The sequence below is a fragment of the Giraffa tippelskirchi genome, chromosome 5 (genome assembly GCF_054371585.1).
Source record: "Giraffa tippelskirchi isolate mGirTip1 chromosome 5, T2T-mGirTip1v1.2.pri, whole genome shotgun sequence".
In the NCBI taxonomy this organism is placed as follows: domain Eukaryota; kingdom Metazoa; phylum Chordata; class Mammalia; order Artiodactyla; family Giraffidae; genus Giraffa; species Giraffa tippelskirchi.
In genome coordinates this window covers 27,638,166-27,661,869 of record NC_137279.1, presented here as the reverse complement: position 1 = coordinate 27,661,869, position 23,704 = coordinate 27,638,166, and the positions used below count along the sequence as shown (strand labels likewise).

The 23,704-nt window shown below is 42.1% G+C and overlaps 1 protein-coding gene across 2 annotated transcripts in view; it reads right to left on the bottom strand.

Annotated features, from left to right (window-relative positions):
• The window catches only part of DDI2 (DDI proteasomal shuttling factor 2), a 36,611-nt gene extending 16,650 nt beyond the window's left edge, over positions 1–19,961 (bottom strand). For both annotated transcript variants that reach the window (XM_081488099.1, XM_081488098.1), the window contains exons 1-5: positions 19,668–19,961; positions 11,782–11,911; positions 8,915–9,151; positions 7,004–7,130; positions 3,104–3,231 (exon numbers count right to left, since the gene is read on the bottom strand). In XM_081488099.1, coding sequence (XP_081344225.1) covers positions 3,104–3,231; positions 7,004–7,130; positions 8,915–9,151; positions 11,782–11,911; positions 19,668–19,805 — 760 coding nt within the window. In that variant the 5' untranslated portion in view covers positions 19,806–19,961. The remainder of the gene's footprint in view (positions 1–3,103; positions 3,232–7,003; positions 7,131–8,914; positions 9,152–11,781; positions 11,912–19,667) is intronic.
• Between the last annotated feature and the right edge of the window lie 3,743 nt (positions 19,962–23,704).

Below are 23,704 nucleotides of genomic sequence, written 5' to 3'. Positions count from 1 at the left end.
CTCCCAGGCTTCTGTCAGTATGAAAGTCTTCCTACCTAGCAGGCTTCATGCCACACTTAGTTCAACTTTCAGTTTCACATTGTCATCTGAAACATGGTGTGGAAACTTGCTGTTGAGGGAAATAGTATTGTTTAAATATAATAATTATATGACATTTTTAAACTTTAAAAATAGAAAGCAAAACTACTTGGAAAGGATTTCCAAAAAGTCAGACTATGCCTACAGATGGAAACACTCAAGCACTGGCTGCACTTTCGGATCAGTTTTCACTGAGTATCTTTAAACATTTTACCAAGTTATTTTTATTTCAAACTCTGGGACAGTTAAAAAATAAATCATGTAGTCTCTCATGAACTCTCCATTCTCTGCTCCAACAATTAGACCCTCTTTCCCATGATGAAGAGGGCATTGAGGCCTTTTCTCTCCTGGCTATACACACCCACACAGCGGGAGGCTGGAGTGAGCCTGAGCAGAACAGACATTTCTCTCATCTTTCTCTAGAGTCCTAATCTCTCCCAGAGAACCTGGTTCCACTTCCCTGTCTGGTGGACCTGTCTTTCACAAAATCACCAGGTATAATACTCTTTCTCCCCAAATAATTCTCTTTGGATTTCTCTCCTTGCCAATGGAATTCTTTTTCTTATGACCATAAAATGCAGGCACTGTTCACTTTCAACCCCGCTTCTTACAGTCTTCTCCCAACTCTCAAACTGAGCTCCAGCCCTGTTAATAAATTCTGGGCAATTTCCGACCTTTCTTCTTCTAACCATAGCCATCACCCTAGTTCACACTCTAGCGCTCTAGCTAGTGGACAATTTCTCTGGTTTCCAAATCACTCTGTGAAGGTATAATTTAAAGCAAGGAAATAGTTCTGATCCTGAGGGGTATAGAATACACCAGAACTGTCACTTCCTTCAATCTTCTTAAAATACTACCTCCTTCAGATCACTTATTCATCTGCTCAAAGATCTTTAAAAATTCAGCTTTAAACCACATCACCACAGCCTTAGATCCCACCTTACCCTGGTCAAATTATTTCAAGCTGCCACAGACTGAATGGGTTCTTCCAAAATTCATGTTAAAACCTAATTCCCAATGTGACCATATTAGCAAGTGGGGGCTTTGGGAGGTGATTAGGTCATGAGTGTGGAGTCCTTATGAATGGGATTTAGTGCCTTTAAAAAGGAGCCCCCAGAGAGCTCACTTGTCCCCTTCCACCATGTGAGAACACAGGGAGAAGATGGTCATCTATGAACTAGGAATCAGGCACAATATCTGCCAGCCAAACCTCGCAGCCTCCAGAACTGAGATATAAATCGGTGTTGTTTACAAGCCACCCAGTCTACAGTATCTGTTACAGCAGCCTGGACAGATTCAGACACCAGCCTTACATCCTGACTCCTAAACCTTCCACGTTACCAGGCGGAATGTGTCTCCTTTGCCTCTTACTTACTCTGACCCTCCTGCGCAGTACCCTCTCCTCTCCTATCACTTCCTCTGAATTCCACTGATGCTTTAAGGCCCAGCTCAAGACCCACCTCCCCAGCTGACTGTCCTTTCCCAGTGATATCTCCTCTCACTCAATTCCAACATTTTCTGTTCATACTACTCAAGATAACTTACACTTTATGGGCACTTAAAAGTTCCTTGGCATTTGAGGGTGGGCTGCCGTTTATGGGGTCGCACAGAGTCGGACACAACTGAAGCGACTTAGCAGCAGCAGCAGCATCAAGAAGGTCCAAAAATAATGAAGGAAAAGGGATTTTAGGAAGGCAACTTTTTTTCCCTCCTTCCTCACTCCACAAAAGCTAGTTACTCATGTAAAGTCTACAAACCCAAAATGACAAGGGTCCCTTGAACCACTCTCCTGCCTTTTCTCAAGGCTCAGGTCAAAGCCCCGATCCTCTCTACCCACAGAGACAGCTCAGTTCAGAGGGTCTCTCTTTGGAGAAGCAACATCTGAGCACCCCAGTCAGAGTGAGAATGTGGTCTTTATGTTCATCCAAGATGCACTTGGTTTTTGCACAGTGGTTAAGAGTTCTGGCTTCAGATAGATCTGGGGCTTTACCCAAAGCTTATTACTCATGAACCGTGTACACCTGGAAGACTGGCTTCACCTGTCTATGTCTACAAGTTTCCTCATCTGTAAAACAGGGGTAACAGAACATAGTTCATAGGCGTAATATGAGGATTAAACAAAATGGAAGATGATATACATTAAGCCCCCAGCATGGTGCTTGGCACATTGTAGGGGCTCAATAAATGCCAAGTGTTATCTCAGGGCCTCTTAGGAAGTTGTCTCTCACTCACAGGAGCCCTATGAAACTCCAGTCTTACCCCCAAGCACTCAAGCACTTCATAAACATTTTAAAAGCTGAATAATCAGCAGATTCGCTCCTACCAGGAAGGTATACATCTGAAATCTAGCATGCGTTCAGGGATTTTGTGGATGAACAAGTAGAGGAAAACCTACTTGAGCGGGGGTTTTTACTATGCTAGGAACACACCCTATCTCACAGCCTCAAGTGAGATACACAGAATGAGGACAGAAGGCCACCTGACACACACACGGTGCTGCTCTGTGCGGTCTTACTAAAAGGCAACGAGTTGTTACTGAGAGAAAAGGTGCCACTTAGTACAGGCATTATCGGAATCCTCAAGTGGGGAACTCCTTGCTCCTGACCTGGCTATTAAGTTCTTTAAGGGCAAGAGCCATGCCCCATATACCCTTACATTCCTCACAGCTCACAGTAAAGTGTTGGCATACAGACTAAGCTCAAATATCTGTTTGACCTCGACACACCTCCTTATAGTTCCTTATTTTAAACCCAGTTACTCCCCAGTTTTTTTACAAGGCATCTCACGAAGTAGGATGCCAAGTATGGGAAGGTAGGAAGATAAAGAAGACACTGCAAAATATAAAACTGGTTAAGAAATAATTAAAGAGAAACCTACTACAAAGAAAAAATTGGCAAGTGAAACAAAAGCCCTTGGCCTTGTTAGTTAGGTATCCAAAGGAATACAGACACCAGTCTCCCCTTCTCCCTGTGTCAGGTCAGAATGCTGGATGTAGAGACAAAGAAACAAAAGACAGAGATGGCACCTGAGTCAACAAAGGCTTTCACAGGATGTCCATTCACTTTGCAGTTAATATAAAGCATCACTACTTGGCCAAAACTTTCTGGAGCCTCTTCCATGGCTATTGTCATGTTTTCCTCAATGTTCTGTTGCCTGTAACAAATCAAAACCAGGTATACTAATTGCATTGTTTCCATGAAGACAAATCTGTTTCAAAGTCACAGTATTAAAAACATCTGTACATATCATGCTCCAACTATAGCGGCTGAGTTACAGAAATGACAATTGGTGCTTTACCCTGAAATATGTGATCTAGTAGGAGGAAGTGAGATACAGCATTGGGAGAAAATCTAAAGGCATACAAATTACCTTCATGTAAAAACAACTTTGTTCCCTTTACAAGTTCAGAAACAGGAAAATAAACCAGTAAGCAAGGGTCACAACCTGCCTCATCCTGTAGGTTAGAATTTTACCAATGTTCCAATTTAAACTGAGGGTTTACTGGGTATCTGGGTACGTTTCCTACATCCACTGCACTAAAAATAGTTTACAAATATAATATACAGGTGTTTCAACTCCTTGAATTGCATCTGCTGCTTAATTTCCAAGTCTGGGTTTCTAATCTGTGAAATGAGGACAATGATTTCTATTGCAGGACTGCTGAGAGGTATAAAGCAATTAGCATACAATGTTAAGGGCCGATGCTCAAAAATATCTACCTACCTGGCTACCTGTTAGAAAACTGTACACACTTGTATAAATCATATTTCACCTAGTCCATCAAAACATTTCTTCAAAAATGGAATGCATTCTAACATAAGGAGTTTCAGCTTACTCTAACATCTAAGGTCTTCATTCCCAACTCCTTTTTTTTAAGTTTTTTGATGTGGATCATTTTTAAAGTTTTTTTTTTTAATTGAATTTGCTACATTGCCTCTGTTTTGTTTCATTTTTTTGACCCCGAGGCATGTGGGATCTTAGCTTCCTAACCAGGGACTGGACCTGCACCCCCTGCATGGGAAGGTGAAGTCTTAACCACTGGACCACCAGGGAAGTCCCCAGCCTACTGTCTTTGTGGGGACACAATCACACTATTCATTTACATACTGTCTTATTATACATAGCTCCTTCCATACTGCACTGGCAGAAATGTGTACTCCTGACAGAGATTGCATGGGCTGCAAAGCCTAAAATACTTACTATCTGGCTACTCATGGAAAAAGTTTGCTGACCTCTATTCTTGACTGGGCTTCCCAGGGGGCTCAGTGGTAAAGAAAACACCAGCCAATGCATGAACCACCAGAGACAAGGGTTCGATCCTTGGGTCGGGAAGATCCCCTGGAGGAGGAAACAGCAACTCGCTCCAGTATTCTTGCCTGGGAAACCCCATGGACAGAGGAGCCTGGCAGGCTATAGTCCATGTGGTCACACGAGTTGGACTCAACTAAGTGACTGAGCATGCATGCACATTCTAGACTGCAGTGTTTGTCCCTTTTGAAATAATACTCTAGCTTAACTGCATTGACGGTTTTACCAGTCTGTAATCAAATATTGCTGCTAAGTCGCTTCAGTCGTGTCCGACTCTGTGTGACCCCACAGACGGCAGCCCACCAGGCTCCACCGTCCCTAGGATTCTCCAGGCAAGAATACTGGAGTGGGTTGCCATTTCCTTCTCCAGTGCATGAAAGGGAAAAGTGAAAGTGAAGTCGCTGAGTCGTGTCTGACTCTTAGCAACCCCATGGACTGTAGCCTACCAGGCTCCTCTGTCCGTGGGATTTTAAACTTCTCAGAAAGTCAAAGTAAACTTGTTTAGTCAGGCAAATAGGAAAGCTACTATATACCTCAATGTACATGTATCCTGTGTAACCACTGGTGTAACACACCAAATTAAACTGCCATAGGCATTTAATACAGTTACATAGCTTTTTTCCTAGGTCACACAACTAAATTTATTGTCTTATTTATACATATATGTGAAATTCAGAAAAATGGTACAGATGAACCTATTTGCAGGGCAAGAAGAGAGACACAGATGTAGAGAATGAACATGTGGACATAGCAGGGGAAGGAGAGGGTGGGAGGACCTGGGACATTGGGATTGACATCTGTGTACTACCATGTGTAAAACATACCTGCTGGAAACCTGCTGTATAGCGCAGGGAGCTCAGCTCAGTGCTCTGTGATGACCTAGAGGGGAAGGATGGGTAGGAGGGAGGGTGGTCCAAGAGGAAATGGATGTATGTATACATACAGCTGATTCGTGCCACTGTACAGTGGAAACTAACACAATATTGTAAAGTAATTATACCCTGATTTAAAAAAACCAAGCAAACAAAAAAAACCCCTAAAATTAGTTGTACACTCCTAACTTTACATTGACTCCAACCAAGGTGTTTCAACAAAACAACTGCCTGAAATAATACTCGTTACTTTGGCTACCCTGGGCTCTGTGTCACTTCATGGACACAAGGTTTTCTCCTTTAAAAGAATACATGCTTGGTCCCAGTTCCTCTACCACCCCCTGGGAAGAAATACGAGCCCTGTGAATGTGCCTCATTTCACTTCTCTTCCAACAGCTCCATGTCATGGTTTGGCTATGATGCTCCTCACTCTCCGCCTCCACCCCCACTTTCCTGGCTTGAATGCAACTGTCCCCAAGAGGAGTTATGTCAGGTTCCCTTACAGCTGTAATGTGGGCTAGTTCACAAAACACAAATACCTTGCCATTTCTCTGCACAGAATTAATTCGTGAGGTAGTTGACAGTATCTGATACAATTAATGGGAATGCTTATACAAACAAGAACACAAGGGAATGGGTTAGGGCTGTCAACTGATTCTGGCATATTTACATTTCTTTGATTTCAAAGGTACTCAGAGAAATAAGAAAACCTTTATTTGACTTCCAAGCTGACAATGACCAAGCCAGGCTTCTTTTAAGTAACCAAAGATGATGATCAGGCCCCTAAGAGTAGTCCTGTTACAGTTACACTGTTCTTAGTCATACCGTGGCCTTCAATTAGCAATAAAAACTGAATCTGGGATGGGAGAAAGCAGCTGTTCTTTTATTCTAAGGGACTGACTGAACAGCATCCTGCTTGAGACCAGGAAGGGGACCAAGGCGAGCGTTAGCATCCTTGGGCCTTTTTAGGTCCCACACCTTAAGATTCTGATTCATCAGATTGAGGAATAAAGCCCAAGCACCTGCATTTTTAAGAGCCTCTCCTATGACTTTAATGTTGCCCCAGATGAGAACCACAGCATCAGAGAATCTGGAGCTGGAAACAAGTCCTGCCGTCATTTTACCTGCTGAGGCCAGCACAAGAACTGTGGAAGGAAAACAGACTTAGGACAGTTCTCTTTAATCCAATCATGTCCAAGTCCTGGATTTAATCAGGGCTTGCATGTTATATTTAAGGAGTGCCCAATGAGCTTGAGTAGCCAGCCCACTAGTCTCACCAAACTGGGGAATTCTGCTCAGTCCTGGGAGCATCGCCCTGGAGTTGCCCTAATAGCATGCTATAGGTTAGTAGGGGAGTCTTTTTTTTATGCTTTCAGTGCTGTGTGCTGCATGCAAGATCTTAGCTCCTCGACCAGGAAGTAAACCTGTGCCTCCTGCAGTGGAAGTGCTGGGTCTTAACCACAGGACCTCCAGCAAAGTCTCCAAGTCAGGGAATCTTTATTAAAATTTTAGAAGAGAAAGTCATTAAGTTAGGTAGCTGTACCTTTGTAATGTTGAATCAAAATGCGAGGAAAACGGAAGAAGAGAGAATAAACCAGAAGATTGAACCTACTGTTTCAGTAGGTTTTGCATAAATGCAAAATAAGGAGTCCACCTCAAAGCAGATGCCCAGAGAATATAAGATCACCTGCAGTTTGGGAATCTGGATTCTCTAAATCTTGCTCTTTGGGCGAAGGAGTTATTACCTTATATCTTCTTCTATCTTTGCCTGAGCTTCAAGATCAAAAGGGTCCGCAGAAAAGAGACGAATCCTTTCTTGCTCTCTCCGGGCTCGGTCCTGTTGCTGCTCCACCAGGACCCTAGAAAATCTCTCTGCAAGAACGGGGTGGGGGTGGTGGTGGTGATCTTAAGAACCATTATATTTTCTTTATTAGTACTTTTCCACATCAAACAATTTCTCAAGGTACAACTGTAAAAGATGCAGAAAGGATGGCTAAATGGCTAAAAATCATTTAAGATGAGCAATTAACGTTTACTTTCTATTCTTGGAGGCAAAGATCACTTTTTTACCTAAATTTAGTGTAAAGAAATAAAGTATTTGCAAACACCGTCTCAGAGATGATGACTTTTCAATTTAAATCAGTGAAGAATGACCCTCAGTGTGGCAGATAGATGACCCTCCCCTTCCCTCTCCCCACCTTTATTATCCTATTACCTAGAAATAAAATAGAGCATTACCGTCCCTCTTTTCCTCTTCTAGTTTCGTCTCCTTTACAATACTCTCTGCTTTAAAGCAGATAAATTATAAGCAAACTACTGTTAGCCTGTCTGTATTACCTGATGGATTCTAAGCAAAAAAGTAAAGAGAAAACACTGCTTGCTATAAGATGTATGTTACAAGAACCACCTTTATTTGATATTTCTTAGACACGAGTACATTCAAATGCATAAATGTAAAAGTGCCATCATCATGGTCTTTGGCAATTAGATATGCTGCAAAAGCAATTAAAGAAACCAAGATAATGGTCATATGAACTAATACACACAGCATGGATGAATCTAAAAAACACCAAGTTGAGTGAAAGAAGCTTGACACAAGGAAGGACATAAGATATGATTCCATTTATATCAAAATAAAAATTAGGCAAAAACTGACCCATGATAAGTATCAGAATAGAGGGAGCCGATAAGGGGTGGAAACTGACTTAGAAGAAAACATAATGGAGCTTTCAGGAGTGACAGAAATGTTCCATATTTTGACTAGGGTGCTGGTTACATTAATTTGTCAAAACTCAATCAACTGTATGCTTAAAATCGAAGTATTTCTTTACAGGGAAATATTACCTCAACTTTAAAAATGGTTACTGAGGAATGAGTCACTAAGTGTCTGATTGTTCTAAAATTTAATTGGTAGGGTTTCACAAACCCAGAAGTAAAACTGGAGAAATCTACAGAGAAAACTGTCATAAAGATGACTAAAAAACGAATGTTCTGTTAAATACAAGAATGGCTCAAATACAGCTCCAAATAAACTTTTGGACAGTTGGTGACAGCCCCACTATCATTAAATTTGGGGTGAATGGGAATAAAGGGGTTGCATTCTGCCATACAGGCTGATGCCACCGGACCTGTTTTCCTGGAACTAAAATCATTTCATCTGACATCAGCTGGTTAACTGGTACTCTCTTTAACTGAGGGTCTAACGAAACAGACTGAAATACCAGTACTTGGCTATTACAAACAGTATCTGCAAAAAAAGAAAAAAAACCACACAGAAACAAACTAAAATCTCTTGAATCACTACGCTATACACCCGAAACTAAAGCAATATTGTAAGTCACTTATTCTTCAATTAAAAAAGATCTGTACCTGGGTTATATGCTGCTAAAATAATTAGGGGGAAAAAAAAAAGAGAAATGAAGGAGGCTGGTTGAGTGGGGTTTCAGAATTCTACATATCCCTAAAGTTCTGTCACTATTGCTAACTAACCAGTTTTTGACATGAGCACTAATTTACCTCTCACAGAGCAACTGATATGTTCAAGAAGTCCTGTGACTCAGTGGGCTGAACAGACCAGTTGCCTGAATTTCTCCCCATTTGCTGTGAGACTATTTGCCTCAGGTCAGCTTGACGGCCTTCCAATTTTATAAGCTTACCAAGATCTCCACTGAGCAGAGCGTCTGCCAAGGGTGGATTGCGTTCCTTCAGCAAGGACAGCTCATGGGGGTTGGCCAGCAACATGTCTCGGAGCAAGGCTGGATTGTCCAAGCCCTGAGGAGATGAAGCTATTTCTCCAGGAGCTGAGTGGGACTGCTGTACTCCTGGTGGCTGGCGCTGCCGGGTGTTTGACGTGCCAGGCACAGCTATGCTACGGAAGTCTATTCGGGGTAAGTCTGTTGGGGAGAATTGATTCAAAGTTTACTTCAAATGACTCCATAAGAACAAGTATTTGAAGGAAGCAGCCAATTTGCACATAAGTGGTATGTATTAGTAGTAGATGGTAACCATAGACATTCTGAATGCCCTTTCCCTGGTTCTTTCTCACACTGAATTTGAATATAAAGACTGCAGTCCAACAGTGAACAGGTAGGAAAGAATAGAAAGAGAAAAACAGGGGTTTGGGAGGTGGTAGGGATAAGGAGACAATGGTAATAATCTCAAATTTGGGGTTGATAAAATATCCCAGGATAGTTTTTACTTACTCATGTCTTAAAAAAAAAAAAAAAAAGAAAAAAAAAAATCAAAGTCAGTCTCAAATATAGCCACATAAATCTGAACGCGGTTCTTGAGAAAAATCCTAGTCTGCTTTGACATATGCTTCAAAAAGCCCTAACATCCTGTGTAAAGAATACTATATATATCAAATGAATGTTAGATGTTAACTTCTACAAGTATGTGCTACACATATTAGTGCTTTGAATTTATGCTTTCATCTGTGCATCACTGCTAACTCTTCTCATACCCTGGGGAGCCAGTGGGTGTAATCATGTCACAGAAGAGAAAAAAAGAAGAAAAGCAACTGCACAGGTTCTCAGTGCTGAGCACACCAAAAGATTTCACAGGTTCACAGCCCACATCCCAGGTTCCATACTCCAGGATGAGCTGACCTTATTAAAATGATAGAAAAATAAAAGGGAGCTTTACCCAAAGGACCCACATATTGTATGATTCCATTTGTGAAATGTTCAGAATAGGAAAATACGGAGACAGAAAGTAGATTGATGGTTGCTGAGGGCCAGGAGGTGTGAGGGCAGATGGGGAATGATTGCTAATGGGTACACAGTTTTTTGTAAAGATGATGAAAATGTGCTAAAACTGATCATAGTGATGGATGCACAATTCTGAATATACTAAAAATCATGAACTGTACCCTTTAAACGAGTGAATTTTGTGGTAGTGAATGATATCTCAATAAAGCTGCTATTGGAAAAAAAAAAAAGAACTGTATTATTAAACAGGGAAAAGAAAACAAATAAACACAGAACCCAAGTATGTAGCCAGAATGATGGGCTAAGACTGAGTGAACCCACATTTCTTCAACCCTAAAATGTATCTGATGACTGTACCTGTTCCAAGTCTGGGGCTGTCCTGAAGACTTTTGGACCGCAACTAGAAAAAGGGAATGCTTACACCCATGCGTAAAGTTTTAGCCTCTTAGGATGGGTTCAACTAGGCATTTTTTTGTGAAACAGACCTCAGTGGGCAGTGGGTGTGCATGTATGTATACATGCACATGAGCTCTAAGCCAATGAAAAAAGTGAAGTGAGTAAGATGATCTTTGTGCAGTAGCTAATCTAGGTCAACCAGCAAAACATATATGGTTGGGTGGGTCCTCCTTATGGGTTGAGAAATTTTCATCTCAACTTTGTTATCTTGAGAGTCCACTCACTTCAGAATAATTTTGAAAAAAACCTGTCTACGTTATAGACCAGACTGCCTCCCCTCCCTCATCTAGTGGCTTCTCTTGATACTGTGGCACAGTCAGGAAAAACAAAAAACAGTGAATCTCCAGAACTAACAATTTCACCAAACTGACCAGAGGAAGATTTGGGTTTGACTGACAGGCATATCTCAATCACTTCTCTTTCTCAGTAACCCCCAGGGAATAACATAACTCAGAAATGAAAGGAACAGGACGTGATGGTCTCGCATAGCTCCAGTTTCAGGCTGAATGGAAGCACTGTGTTCTAAACTGGACTCTTTCATCACCCAGACACCTAAACTTCTCTGAGAATCTGAAGCAAGCTATGGACCATCTCTTCATCAAATGTACAAATACAAACACAACTCTGCACACTATTTCAAGGACATGGAAACTTCCTAACTCACAATGCACAGATTCTAGATGTAGTGTCTAAGACAAATAACAGTTTCTTTTTCATGATTAACAAAGCTGGTAGGAAAAAAACAGAACTTGGTGGTCCAACTGCTTAATGTTCATAAGGCTCAGAGTAATGGAGATAGCACCAAGTTTTAAATCCTGTGCTGTCACTTACTAGCTATGCAACTTTGGAAATGATTATTTAAAAATCAGAGCTTCATCTGCTAATGGTAAGAAATTGTCAAGTGATATCTTTTCTCCTACAGTTATGGGATGAGATGCGGGTGCAAGTGCCTGGCTGACTGTAAAATGCTCAGCAAAGGCCTGTCAGTGAAGGCCAAACACAAAGCAGAAGTCAGTCATGAAGCACAGGCACCTGCAGCCTCTCAAGTCCTTCCCCGGGATAAAATGATGGCTGACAACAACAGAACCTAACGTTTACTGAGAGGGCTTGCTCTGTGCTGAAGGTTTCACATGCATTACTCTCCCATCTACTCTAGGAGTTGTGGTTAATTACAGCACCCATCTCACGGATGAGGAAATGGACTCAGAGAAGTTAACTTGTCCAAAGTTACCCAGCAAGCAAGCAGCACAGTCAGGATTTGTATCCTTGTAGTCTGAATCCAAGGCGAATCCAAGACTCAGAACTATGCTATCTACTAACGCTTGCCAGGGCTGTGAAATCATTACAAGCTGCCTTACTTGGGAACTGCACCGAAGGTCGAGGGTCTGCATTCTCCTTCTGTCGTAAAATCACAACGTCGCCATCTTTTAAGCCGTAAGATGCCAGTGATCTGTGGTTGTCTGTGAGAGGCCTTTCAGCGTAGACAATCTACAACCAGAAAAGATTTGAACAGTATAAAGCGCTGAGAAGTAACACAGCACAGAACAGAAAGACCACAGTTTTCCTCTTCATTAGAGAATGTCACTCCCTGCTCAAACCTTCCAGCGATTTCCCATCACACCTAGAATAAAAGCCAAAATCGTTCCCATAAAGGCCCAAACAGTTTGGTCCCTGGCTCCCCCACGACCTCATCTCATACCATGATTACTGTTCCTCAAATAACACCCGCAACTTCCCCCTCAAGGCTGTTTCGCTTGTTGTTCTCTTTACCTGAGGAATGTTCTTTCACAGGTTATGTTTTTTTTTAAGGTTTCTGATCAAACATTACTCCTTCAGAGTCCTTCCCTAATGACCCTACTTAAAACACACCTTCACTTCCCATATTATATGCTTATTTCTTTATGGTCTCTCTGCCCCATGAAAAAGTAAGATACTCTGAGAACAAGGACTTTGCTTTTTTCACCATATCCAAAATGCCTAGAACAGGGGCCTGGAAGAGGAATAATGCCCAAGTATTAGCTGAATTAAAGGACAAATGGATCTATAGGAGGTAGACAATTTTAGATTTAATATCTAGCAGAGAAGGAAATGGGAATGATTTGTTCTGGGGATGATAACTACAATACTATTAAATAATATGTTGACTCCCCATCCACCAGTTTTAGTGGGATATAACTGACATACCATACTGTATTAATTTTGGTTGTACAACACGTTAATTTGATATACGTATGTAATGTAAAATGATCACTATATATTTTGTTAATGTCTGTTACCCCACAGTTATAAAAAGTTTCTTCTTGTGATGAGAACTTTTAAGATTTACCCTTAGCAACTTTCAAAACCATGATACGGCGTTAATTCCAGTCACCCTGCAAGACGTGACATCCCCACGTGTCCATGTCTTTTTTTTTTTATTTGGTTGTGCTGGGTCTTAGTTGCAGCACCAACGGGATCTAGTTCCCTGACCAAGGACTGAAGTCGGGCCTCCTGCTCTGGGAGTCTTAGCCACTGGACCACCAGTGAAGTACCCCTCATGTGTCCACCTTTAAACCCTCTCCCACTCAGGCAAGTCTGAGAGGTTCCAAATAGCAAGTTCTTCCTTCTCTTCAACCATCCTCAAACTTTTATCACTCTTATGTTTATGAGTAGAAGATAAAGATGGAAGAAACTCAGAAAAGCACAATTAAACACAGATGGAAAAAAGGATCAGGGATGTACAATAATAAAAATATTTGTATGATGTGCAATCAAACACTGAAGAAAGCCTGAGAGCATAAAAACAGATGAAACAACAGGCTGTGAAAAGAAAAAGAGACACACGATGGACACCCTATGGTTTTACCATGAACGAACATAAAAGCCTACCCTGCGTTATGACCTACTCTGAAGAGAGGTATTCAGAACATACAGAGTCTCTGAATGGTCTTCTCCCTAATGATTCACTTTCCAGGAGGCCATTGGTAAACTGAGGAACCTGAGTTCTGTCCTGGCTCTGAGAGGCCCCCATCACTCAACTGGTCTGGGCTTCACATTTGCCATTTGTTAAGCAAGTAGCTGGGGCTCGATAATCATACCTACACACAGCTGTCCCCTCCCGGTCTTTCTGCTATACTACCATTTTACAGTGTTTCCTCACATGTCCTCATAGCTCTCACAGCAAAACTGCCTGACACAGAACCTGAAAAATAGAGGATTTAAACTGGGGAAAAAAAAAAAAAAAGATCTGCCATATCTGCTCTCAGAATCTGCACTTACATAAGAAATAGAAGAAACTGAATTTAGTTGCTTCCAAAATCAAATACTTCCGGGGTTGAGCCAAAAAAAAAAAAAAAAAGGATTTGCAGAGTTTGTAGGTTGAATTCTATTTTATAAGTTCTGTACAGGACTAGAAAAAGTATTGTTAGTTCTCACCTTCACCTGCAAAGTTAAAACATGTTACAACAGATTGCAACTGTTATTCTATCAACCTATTCACACTCCCTTACTTAATAAGCACCTTGTGTACTGTGCTCAGTTGCTCAGTGGTGTCCACAATCCCCAGGCTTCTCTACCCAGACAAGAATACTGGAGCAGGTTGCCATTTCCTACTCCAAGGGATCTTCTCGACCCAGGGATCGAACCCACGTCTTCCATCTTCTGCACTGGCAGTGGGTTCTTTACTACCGAGCCACCTCGGAAGCCCACTTAAGCATGTATATGTATAGTAAACGTACACCAGAATCAACCCAGATGGTTTGCAATACAACCTGAGAGTCGTATTATTAACTTCTGGGACTGCTTTAAAAACCACCACAAATCTGAAGTGACAAGTGTCCTGGGTTGAGGCATGCAGGAAGAAAGAGGTATACTAAGAGAAATGCTACACAGTCAGCTCCAACAGAGGGACTTCAACTTTGTGAAGCAACCATAATGGAGGTACCAGTGGCCTAAGGCCTATTGGGTAAGAAATTCAATTTTCCAGGATCAGAAATTCAACTACCAGTATATTTAGAGACACACGATCAGTCAACAGGTTCTAACTGTACTTTTTATAAAAGAACATTTACTTATCTACTCAAAGAAATCAAACTCAGGAGAATCTGAATGATCCAATCCATGAGATTATTGAATTTTCTTCAGGCTGGAAATACTCCATGGAAAGCCATATTAAAACAGCAGACAGCTATCACTGGGTGAGCTCCTACCAGAGCCAGCATCTTACTAGGTTCTCACAGTTTCTCTCCTAATTCTCATATTCTCTTGTGTAAGTCTCACAACCATCTCACGAAGCAGACATTAACTGTCCCATTTGATGTACAGTTAAGTGACCTGAGGCTCCAAGGCTATTAAGAGAACTGGGACTGGGACCACATCTGCCTGACTTTACAGCCACACTCTTTCCTAGAACCACATACAACTTTCCGAAACAGAAGTCCAACGTGGCCTGGTGAATTAGCTGGGTGACCTTTCCAAGAGCTATTAAGCCACCCATCACCACCAAAGGTGGCTCAGTGGTAAACAATCTGCCTGCCAATGCAGAGATAAAGGAGATGCAGGTTTCATCCCTTGGTTGAGAAGATCCCCTGAAGGAGGAAACAGCAACCATTCCAGAATTCTTGCCTGGGAAATCCCATGGACAGAGGAACACGGCGGGCTACAGTCCACGGGGTCACAAAGAGTCAGACACGACTGAGCATGTACACACGTACCACTAAAGGCCTCTACTCACCAGGGGATCAAAACACGCCCACTGTCCAATGTACCCCTTGCCCTGAACAAGAAGAAAGGAGCACTGGCAACTCCTCACTCTCTGGATTCCCATTTTACAGATTACATACATCAATCCATCACTGTTTAGCTTACAGTTTTTCCTCAGTGGACAACATAATTTAAGAAGCAGGTGGCCTAATCTAACAATAAAAATGTAAGATCCAGGTAGTCACTACCCTCAAACATGTACATGAAATATGGAAGACAGCTATCTGCTCCAATTTCCTAAAACACTAGACTGGAGAATGTGGGTATGGAGCAAACATTCTTCACACTGACAAAGCAGCAGATGTACACCATTCTAGTCCAAGGACACAGATGAGATAATAGCTTAGTTGAAATTATAACTGCCACAAAGAACTTTGTTGTTGTTATTGTTGTTAAAACAGGCTTAAGAATCTAAGAAACAATTATTCTGCGACTGACGTCCCAGAATAAGTCTGAATGATTTTTCAACTTAATCCCAAACTGGCACAACTCTTAGTACTTACTCCAGCGTAGACACCCTGGAGACTGACTTCTCATCTTAGTCAACATTCAGTGACAGACTAATTAATATGACTCCAGAACCTTTAAGTAGGATGTCAACAGTTTCCAGTTTCCTGGTCTCTGAATGAGCAACTTCAATCAATCAACAGGTATCAGAACAATACATTTCTAGCATTAAGGATCATAAAACAGCCACAAAACCCTTAGAATCAAATTTAAACAGCTTCATAATAGTATCTACCATTAACTGAAAATGCACTATATATCAAGTGCATACGATCCCATACACATACTACCCCATGTGAACAGTCAGCTTGACTTTTACAACCCTTCTGGAAGATAACTTGGCAACAGTTACTAAAAGTCTCTCAACAATCTGGCAATTTCATATCTAAGAATTTATCCTAAGAAAACAATCAGAAATGGGGACAAAGACTTAAGTATAAAGGTATCCATGGAAATGTTACTCAAAACTGCTTCCAAATGCCCCCAATTAAAATGCCCAGCAATAGGGAAACTCTTAAATAAATTGTAATACATCTATATGATGATAAATTATGTGGCCACTAAAATGATAAATTGTGAGGACGTGAATGTTAATGGGAGGGGCTTCCCTGGCATTCTAGTAGTTGAGCTTCCACTGCAGGGGGCACAGATTCAATTCCTGGTTGTGGAACTAAGACTCCTACATGCTGTGCAACACAGTCAAAAAAAATGAAAGAAAAAAAATTGAACTGTTGACAATGTACTTTGACTAAACAAAGTAAGGGATGAAATTGTTTACTACAGTTCAGGCCATATGTTTAAAAAATATATTTTAACTATATAAGAAGAAAAAAAGCTTAGAAAAAGATGTAAACTGCAGCTATCTGAGTTATAAGGTAATAAATAATAGCGTTCTTCTTTCCTTAAAAACATGCAGTATTTAACAAAAAAGAAATACATGAAAATTACTTGTGAAAACAAGCATGCCAAAATCAGCTACAAAAGAAACTTTCAGTTTCTATTGGTTTAAAATAGTGTTTTACAAACCACAGAACATGCTGTGTACAGCTTCATTTCCAGGATCATACAGTTACTGCTATTATTTGGTATTTAAATATGCCTTTCATTTGAGAGTACTTACACACCTTGCACACTTTTTTGTTAACCACCTACAGGGGTAAATTATAACAATGTTTCAAAAATGCAAAGATATTAATTGCAAGTGAAGTTAAGTTCCTATAATTGTTTGAAATTTCTCTAGCCAAGTCTGCATCAAAGCATCAAACAGGGCCATGCCTGGCTTCCAAGCCTACACTTGTGTTAAGAGATGGAACATGCCCAGCTTTAATCACATGTACAAGTAGAGATTGTGTCTATTCTAAATTTGTTATCACTGCATTATAACTACTACAATGACTAGAGCTGTTAAAAATCAACACCCTTTCCCATTGTACCCTCATGCACAATCCATGCCAATATTGAAAAACTGAATTATAAACCAGTGATCCTTAATGTGGGTCAGACACTCAAGTTCTTCAAGGATGCAGGAAGAAAACAGAAAATATTAGAATTTTCATTTCCATTTTAGTTTATCCTTCCTTAAATTCTATCCTGGGCCTGTTTATACTGTACCTAAGGTATTCCTCCATGTATGTAACTGATGTTTACAGCTATTATATATCCATACACATAATATACATGCATTTATATTATGCATATACCACTAGTTCATATATATTAATTATATGTATCACAAAGATGAGTATTTCAAAACATTTTACTTAGAAGGATACGTAAGCAAAAAAGTTTGCAGACCAGTGGTCTGAAAACACAGTAACAGGAAGAAATAGTCAGGAACAAGAAAAAAAATTCCCTTTAGAAAAGGCATCAGAAATGGAGGTGAAGGAATAAGAACAGAGAAGGTAAATAAAAACAGTAAAGGTCAAGAGACCAGAAGAACTTTAAAAGGGAGGAGGGGGAGGTGAGGAACAGGGGAGAACCCTGGGAGGTAAAGAAGTGGAAGGGAATATCTCAAGTAAGTTAAAATGATACATATGTGTATAAAAACGACAATGATGTTTACTATTATGATTTGGTGAAAGGAAATGACTCAAGTGTCTAGGGTGGATCCTGTTCCTGCCTGATGGGCAAGCAACTCAAAGACAACCCCGGACCACCAGACATCCTAAAATAGACACTGTGTTAGGTTACAATGGAGCCAATAGAAGAAACTTGAAAAACAGGGGTTGTTTACTGGCTACCTAAGACAGGCTTAACACTAGTTGGAGCCCAGGTTTCCATATATGCTAATCTGGCTTGGGAAGGAAGTAAATGCCAAAACACTGATGATGAATAAGAAAGAATTTGAAGTTAGCCTAAACGTTCAATTAGTAAGGTATTCCAAACCTGCCACGCTGGCAGGACAGTGCCTGCCTTGACCATAAATTTAATCATCTTTCACTCTGACACTGTCTTCAATTTATTTACATTTTTGGCTACAGCCATCTCAAAAAGTGCAGGAATACACAAATCACAATCTTTGTCTTCTTCCAAGCCCAACAACGAAATCAATTTACATTTTTTTAGTCCACTTACCAACTGGTGATTATAAGCAGGGTAAAAGAACAGCCAGAGGGGAGAGAACAACAGAAAAAGACACCTTCAAAAATCTGAGTTGATTTTCCCTCCCCACTTAAAGTGTTGTTTTGTAGCTCTGTACCTGAGGGATTCATTGACAGGAACTGGTTCCTGAGTTTTTCTGGATGCCTTTACAGAAGTTCCAAGAAATCTCTTTTACCAACATCTTTGTACATTTTGCCAGGATGTCAATTTGAGTGACACCCTGTGACCCAAAATAAAGTCTTTTCTGATACTCAGCTTATGCCAACGTTCTAAAGTTCAAAGTGTAAAGGAATCATACTTACTTCTGAACAAAATATTGACACATTTGTTTACCATAACACAGGGTGGAACAAGCTGTAATGAGGCAATAGTTTTTGGAACTATTTCATAACTGCAGTAGGAAATCAAGATTTACCTTCTGGGTCCTTGGATGACTTCTATAGTTTTATTAATGTTTAGACTATGTCCTTCAGGGGCCACTTATCAAGTCAGGATTTAGATGTTTTAGTGTGAAGGCCACACAGTTATAGTCACCAATTCTGTTTGGTGGCAGACCCCACGCATTTTTTGAGAATAAATTACTTTGCTTACTTAAAATGTAAGAGCAGCCGAATTTCCTTCCAGCAGGGTAAGGGAAATGAGACAGCCCAATCACACTGAGGCCCGTTTTAAAGCAAATACCCTCATCAAGCCCTGAGCTTTGAACTCACCCAGACTCTGAACTGGGATCTAAAAGAAAGGGATTTGACGCACTACGGGGGAAGAGACCAGAAAAATAGTTCAGATGAACTAATAATTACTTTAAAAATAATAAATTTAACCAGAAACGCATGTGGCAGAGAAAAAGAGCATTTCCAAAGGCTTCAAAACAAGGCGGTGCAAATCTCAAACTTTTCCTTTCACTTAGAGCGTAAATCTCTATATTTAAAGGTAAATTAAGTTTACTTAGGCAGGAGCCCTCTCCAAAAAAGCAGGGAAACATTTACCACAGAGATCTAAACTGGTATTTCTGGTTCGGGAAGCAGGATGTATAAACTCTCGCAAACCTATGGCTTCTTCTTAGGTCTGCGATGACACCCCAAACTCAGGAAATTAGAGAAGGGGCCAAACATCCAGAAGGTGGGACGCGCCCCACAGTCCACGCGCCTCTCAGGCTGCAATGGGTGCGTATGCGGCTAGGTTCTCCGCTCCCTCCCCCAGCACCCCACCCCAAGCACGGGGTGTGTGGGGGCAGCTACCGATTCCAGCTCTCTCCCGGATGCGGGGGTGGGCTGGGAATGGCCATCCTGCTTCCCCTCCACCCCCCCAATTCCTCACCAGCAGCAAAGGGAGGGCGTGAGGCCCCAAGGCGGGAGGGCTAGCTCCGCAGGGAGGCCCCGATCGCTGCCCAGCGTACCTGGCTCTCAGCCGCGGGAATGCCGGATTCGAGCTCACACAGAGCGCGGAAGTTGTGCAGCTCAAAGTCGGCGTCGACCTGGAGGGAAAAGGTCACCTCGGAGAGGTCCCTCCGCACACAGTACACGGTGAGCAGCATGGCCCGGGCCCGACCCAGCTCGGCTCGGCCCGGCCTCGGCGCGGAGCGACGGGGCGGCGGCGGGGCCTGGCTGGTGTTGCAGGCTGACGGCGCCGGTTGCTCGCTCGCCCGCCTGCTCGCTCGCTCCTTCCCTCCCTCACACACGCTCAGTGACTCACTCCCTCCCGCCCTCACCAGCAAGCACGGCCGCCACCACCCGCCTGCGCCTCCGTCTGCCTGCCTGCCGGCCTGCCTCCCACCGCTGCCGCCAAGCGCGCCGGCCACCCGGCGCCCCGCCCCGCCGCAACGCGGATGCCGTAAAGCCAGCCTGGCCCGCTCCGCCTTCGCGGCGCAGCGAAGGGGCGGGGCTGAGAAAGGGAGGCGGGAAGCAGGAAAGGGTTGGAGGGGTTGTGGCAGGAGAGAGGGAAGAACGGTGAGGGCACGGGAAGGGGTGAGGAGAAAGGAAAAAGTGTTCATCGCTTGACCTAATAAGCAACGTCTGTGGAGGACTCCAAAATCTCATTTATTCACCCAACAGGCATTTATTGAGTGCCAGTTGGCAAATATCCACGTGGGTACAGAAATGCGTAAAATAAGTCTTTGCCCTTAAGGAACTCTCAAGCTGATAATGGAGACTGGCAACCAAGCAGATAGTTTTAAGACATATTTTCCAACGTAGAAATTGAGGCTCAAGGAGCTTGCTTTTCTTCTGATGATGATGATGATTAGTGTTAAAACCAAAATTATTACCCTATCTAGTGTATAGGACCCCGGCTCACTGGCCCTGCCTTCCTCTTCAGCCCTGCCTCATGAGCCCCTTCTGCACTCTTCCCTCCCTGCCACACTATGACTTTCAGTTCCTCCTAGGCTCCCCGCCTCGTGAATAGTTTTCCTTCTATTCACGAGGACTGTCTCTTTCGCTGGCAAATCCCAGCACCACTGCAGTAACCTTATTGGGCACAGCTTTAGAATCCACTGGATAAAATATGTGCTACTTTAATGGCCTATTTAAGGCCACATAACTGATGAGAAAGCGAAGCCCAAAACATGAGGATGAGTCAGAATACCAAAACAGGAAGAGGAAGACATAATGTATGTAAGATTGACATCTCCCCATTTACCCCACCACTCCCCCGTCCAAGGAGTAGGGACACCCTCTTCTGTTATAAAGAAAGGGAAGAAGGATCACGATGGCTATGGATGCAGGTAAGTGTGGGTAGATTTGGGGGCAAGAAAGTAAGCGAAAGACTAGCTGTAGATGGTTCTCTGTAAAGGAGGAGGAGGATTATCTGTGGAAAATAAAGACAGAAGGTGGAAGAGGTGGGTGGGGTAAAGAGTGGTCCTTATCAGCTACAGAAAGCTTATCAATGACTTAAACAAGTGAGGGTTTATTTTTCTTACAGGATAGGAAGCCTGGAGGAGTTCAGTTCAGTTCAGTTCAGTCACTCAGTTGTGTTCAACTCTTTGTGACCTCAGGAACTGCAGCACGCCAGGCCTCCCTGTCCATCACCAACTCCCAGAGTCCACCCAAACCCATGTCCATTGAGTCGGTGATGCCATCTAACCATCTCATCTTCTGTCGTCCCCTTCTCCTCCTGCCCTCAATCTTTCCCAGCATCAGGGACTTTTCAAATGAGTCAGCTCTTCGCATGAGGTGGCCAAAGTATTGGAGTTTCAGCTTCAACATCAGTCCTTCCAATGAACACCCAGGACTGATCTCCTTTAGGATGGACTGGTTGGATCTCCTTGCAGCCCAAGGGACTCTCAAGAGTCTTCTCCAACACCACAGTTCAAAAGCATCAATTCTTCGGCACTCAGCTTTCTTTATAGTCCAACTCTCACACCCATACATGACCACTGGAAAAATCATAGTCTTGACTAGACAGACCTTTGTTGGCAAAGTAATGTCTCTGCTTTTTAATATGCTGTCCAGGTTGGTCATAACTTTTCTTCCAAGGAGCAACTGTCTTTTAATTTCATGGCTGCAGTCACCATCTGCAGTGATTTTGGACCCAAAAAGATAAAGTCTGTCACTGTTTCTATTGTTTCCCCATCTATTTGCCATGAAGTGATGGGACCAGATGCCATGATCTTAGTTTTCTGAATGTTGAGTTTTAAGCCAACTTTTTCACTTTCATCAAGAGGCTCTTTAGTTCTTCTTCACTTTCTGCCATAAGGATGGAATCAGCTGCATATCTGAGGTTATTGATATTTCTCCTGGCAATCTTGATTCCAGCTTGTGCTTCATCCAGCCCAGCTTTTCTCATGATGTACTCTGCACATAAGTTAAATAAACAGGGTGACAATATACAGCCTTGACGTACTCCTTTCTCGATTTGGAACCAGTCTGTTGTTCCATGTCCAGTTCGAACTGTTGCTTCCTGACCTGTATACAGATTTCTCCCGAGGCAGGTCAGGTGGTCTGGTATTCCCATCTCTTGAAGAATTTTCCACAGTTTGTTGTGACCCACACAGTCAAAGGTTTTGGCATAGTCAATAAAGCAGAAGTAGATGTTTTTCTGGAACTCTCTTGCTTTTTTGATGATCCAACGGATGTTGGCAATTTAATCTCTGGTTCCTCTGCCTTTTCTAAATCCAGCTTGAATATCTGGAAGTTCATGGTTCACAAACTGTTGAAGCCTGGCTTGGAGAATTTTGAGCATTACTTTGCTAGCGTGTGAGATGAGTGCAATTGTACGGTAGTTTGAGCATTCTTTGGCATTGCCTTTCGTTGGGATTGAAATGAAAACTGACCTTTTCCAGAAAGTCCTGCTGAGTTTTCCAAATTTGCTGGCATATTGAGTGCAGCACTTTTGACAGCATCATCTTTTAGGATTTGAAATAGCTCAACTGGAATTCCATCACCTCCACTAGCTTTGTTCATAGTGATGCTTCCTAAGGCCCACTTGACTCCACATTCCAGGATGTCTGGCTCTAGGTGAATGATCACACCACCATGATTATCTGAGCCGTGAAGATCTTTTTTGTATAATTCTTCTGTGTATTCTTGCCACCTCTTCTTAATATCTTCTGATTCTGTTAGGTCCATACCATTTCTGTCCTTTATTGTGCCCATCTTTACATGAATTGTTCCCTTGGTATCTCTAATTTTCTTGAAGAGATCTCTAGTCTTTCTCATTCTATTGTTTTCCTCTACTTCTTTGCATTGATTGCTGAGGAAGGCTTTCTTATCTCTCCTTGCTTTTCTTTGGAACTCTGGATTCAAATGCGGATATCTTTCCTTTCCTCCTTTGCCTTTTGCTTCTCTTCTTTTCACAGCTATTTGTAAGGTCTCCTCAGACAACCATTTTGCCTTTTTGCATTTCCTTTTCTTGGGGATGGTCTTGATCCCTGCCTCCTGTACAATGTCATGAACCTCTGTCCATAGTTCTTCAGGCACTCTGTCTATCAGATCTAATCCCTTGAATCTATTTTTCACTTCCACTGTTTAATCATAAGGGATTTATTTTGGTTATACCTGAATTGTCTAGGAGTTTTCCATACTTTCTTCAATTTAAGTCTGAATTTGGCAATAAGGAGTTCATGTCCTGAGGCACAGTCGGCTGCCGGTCTTGTTTTTCCTGACCGTATAGAGGTTCTCCATCTTTGGCTGCAAAGAATATAATCAAATCTGATTTCAGTATTGACCATCTGGTGATGTCATGTGTAGAGTCTTCTCTTGTGTTGTTGGAAGAGGGTGTTTGCTATGACCAGTGCATGCTCTTGGCAAAACTCTGTTAGCCTTTGCCCTGCTTCATTCTGTACTCCAAGGCCAAATTTGCCTGTCACTCCAGGTATTTCTTGGCTTCCTACTTTTGCATTGCAGTCCCCTATAATGAAAAGGACATCTTTTTTGGGTGTTAATTCTAGAAGGTCTTGTAGGTCTTCATAGAACCGTTCAGCTTCAGCTTCTTCAGCAT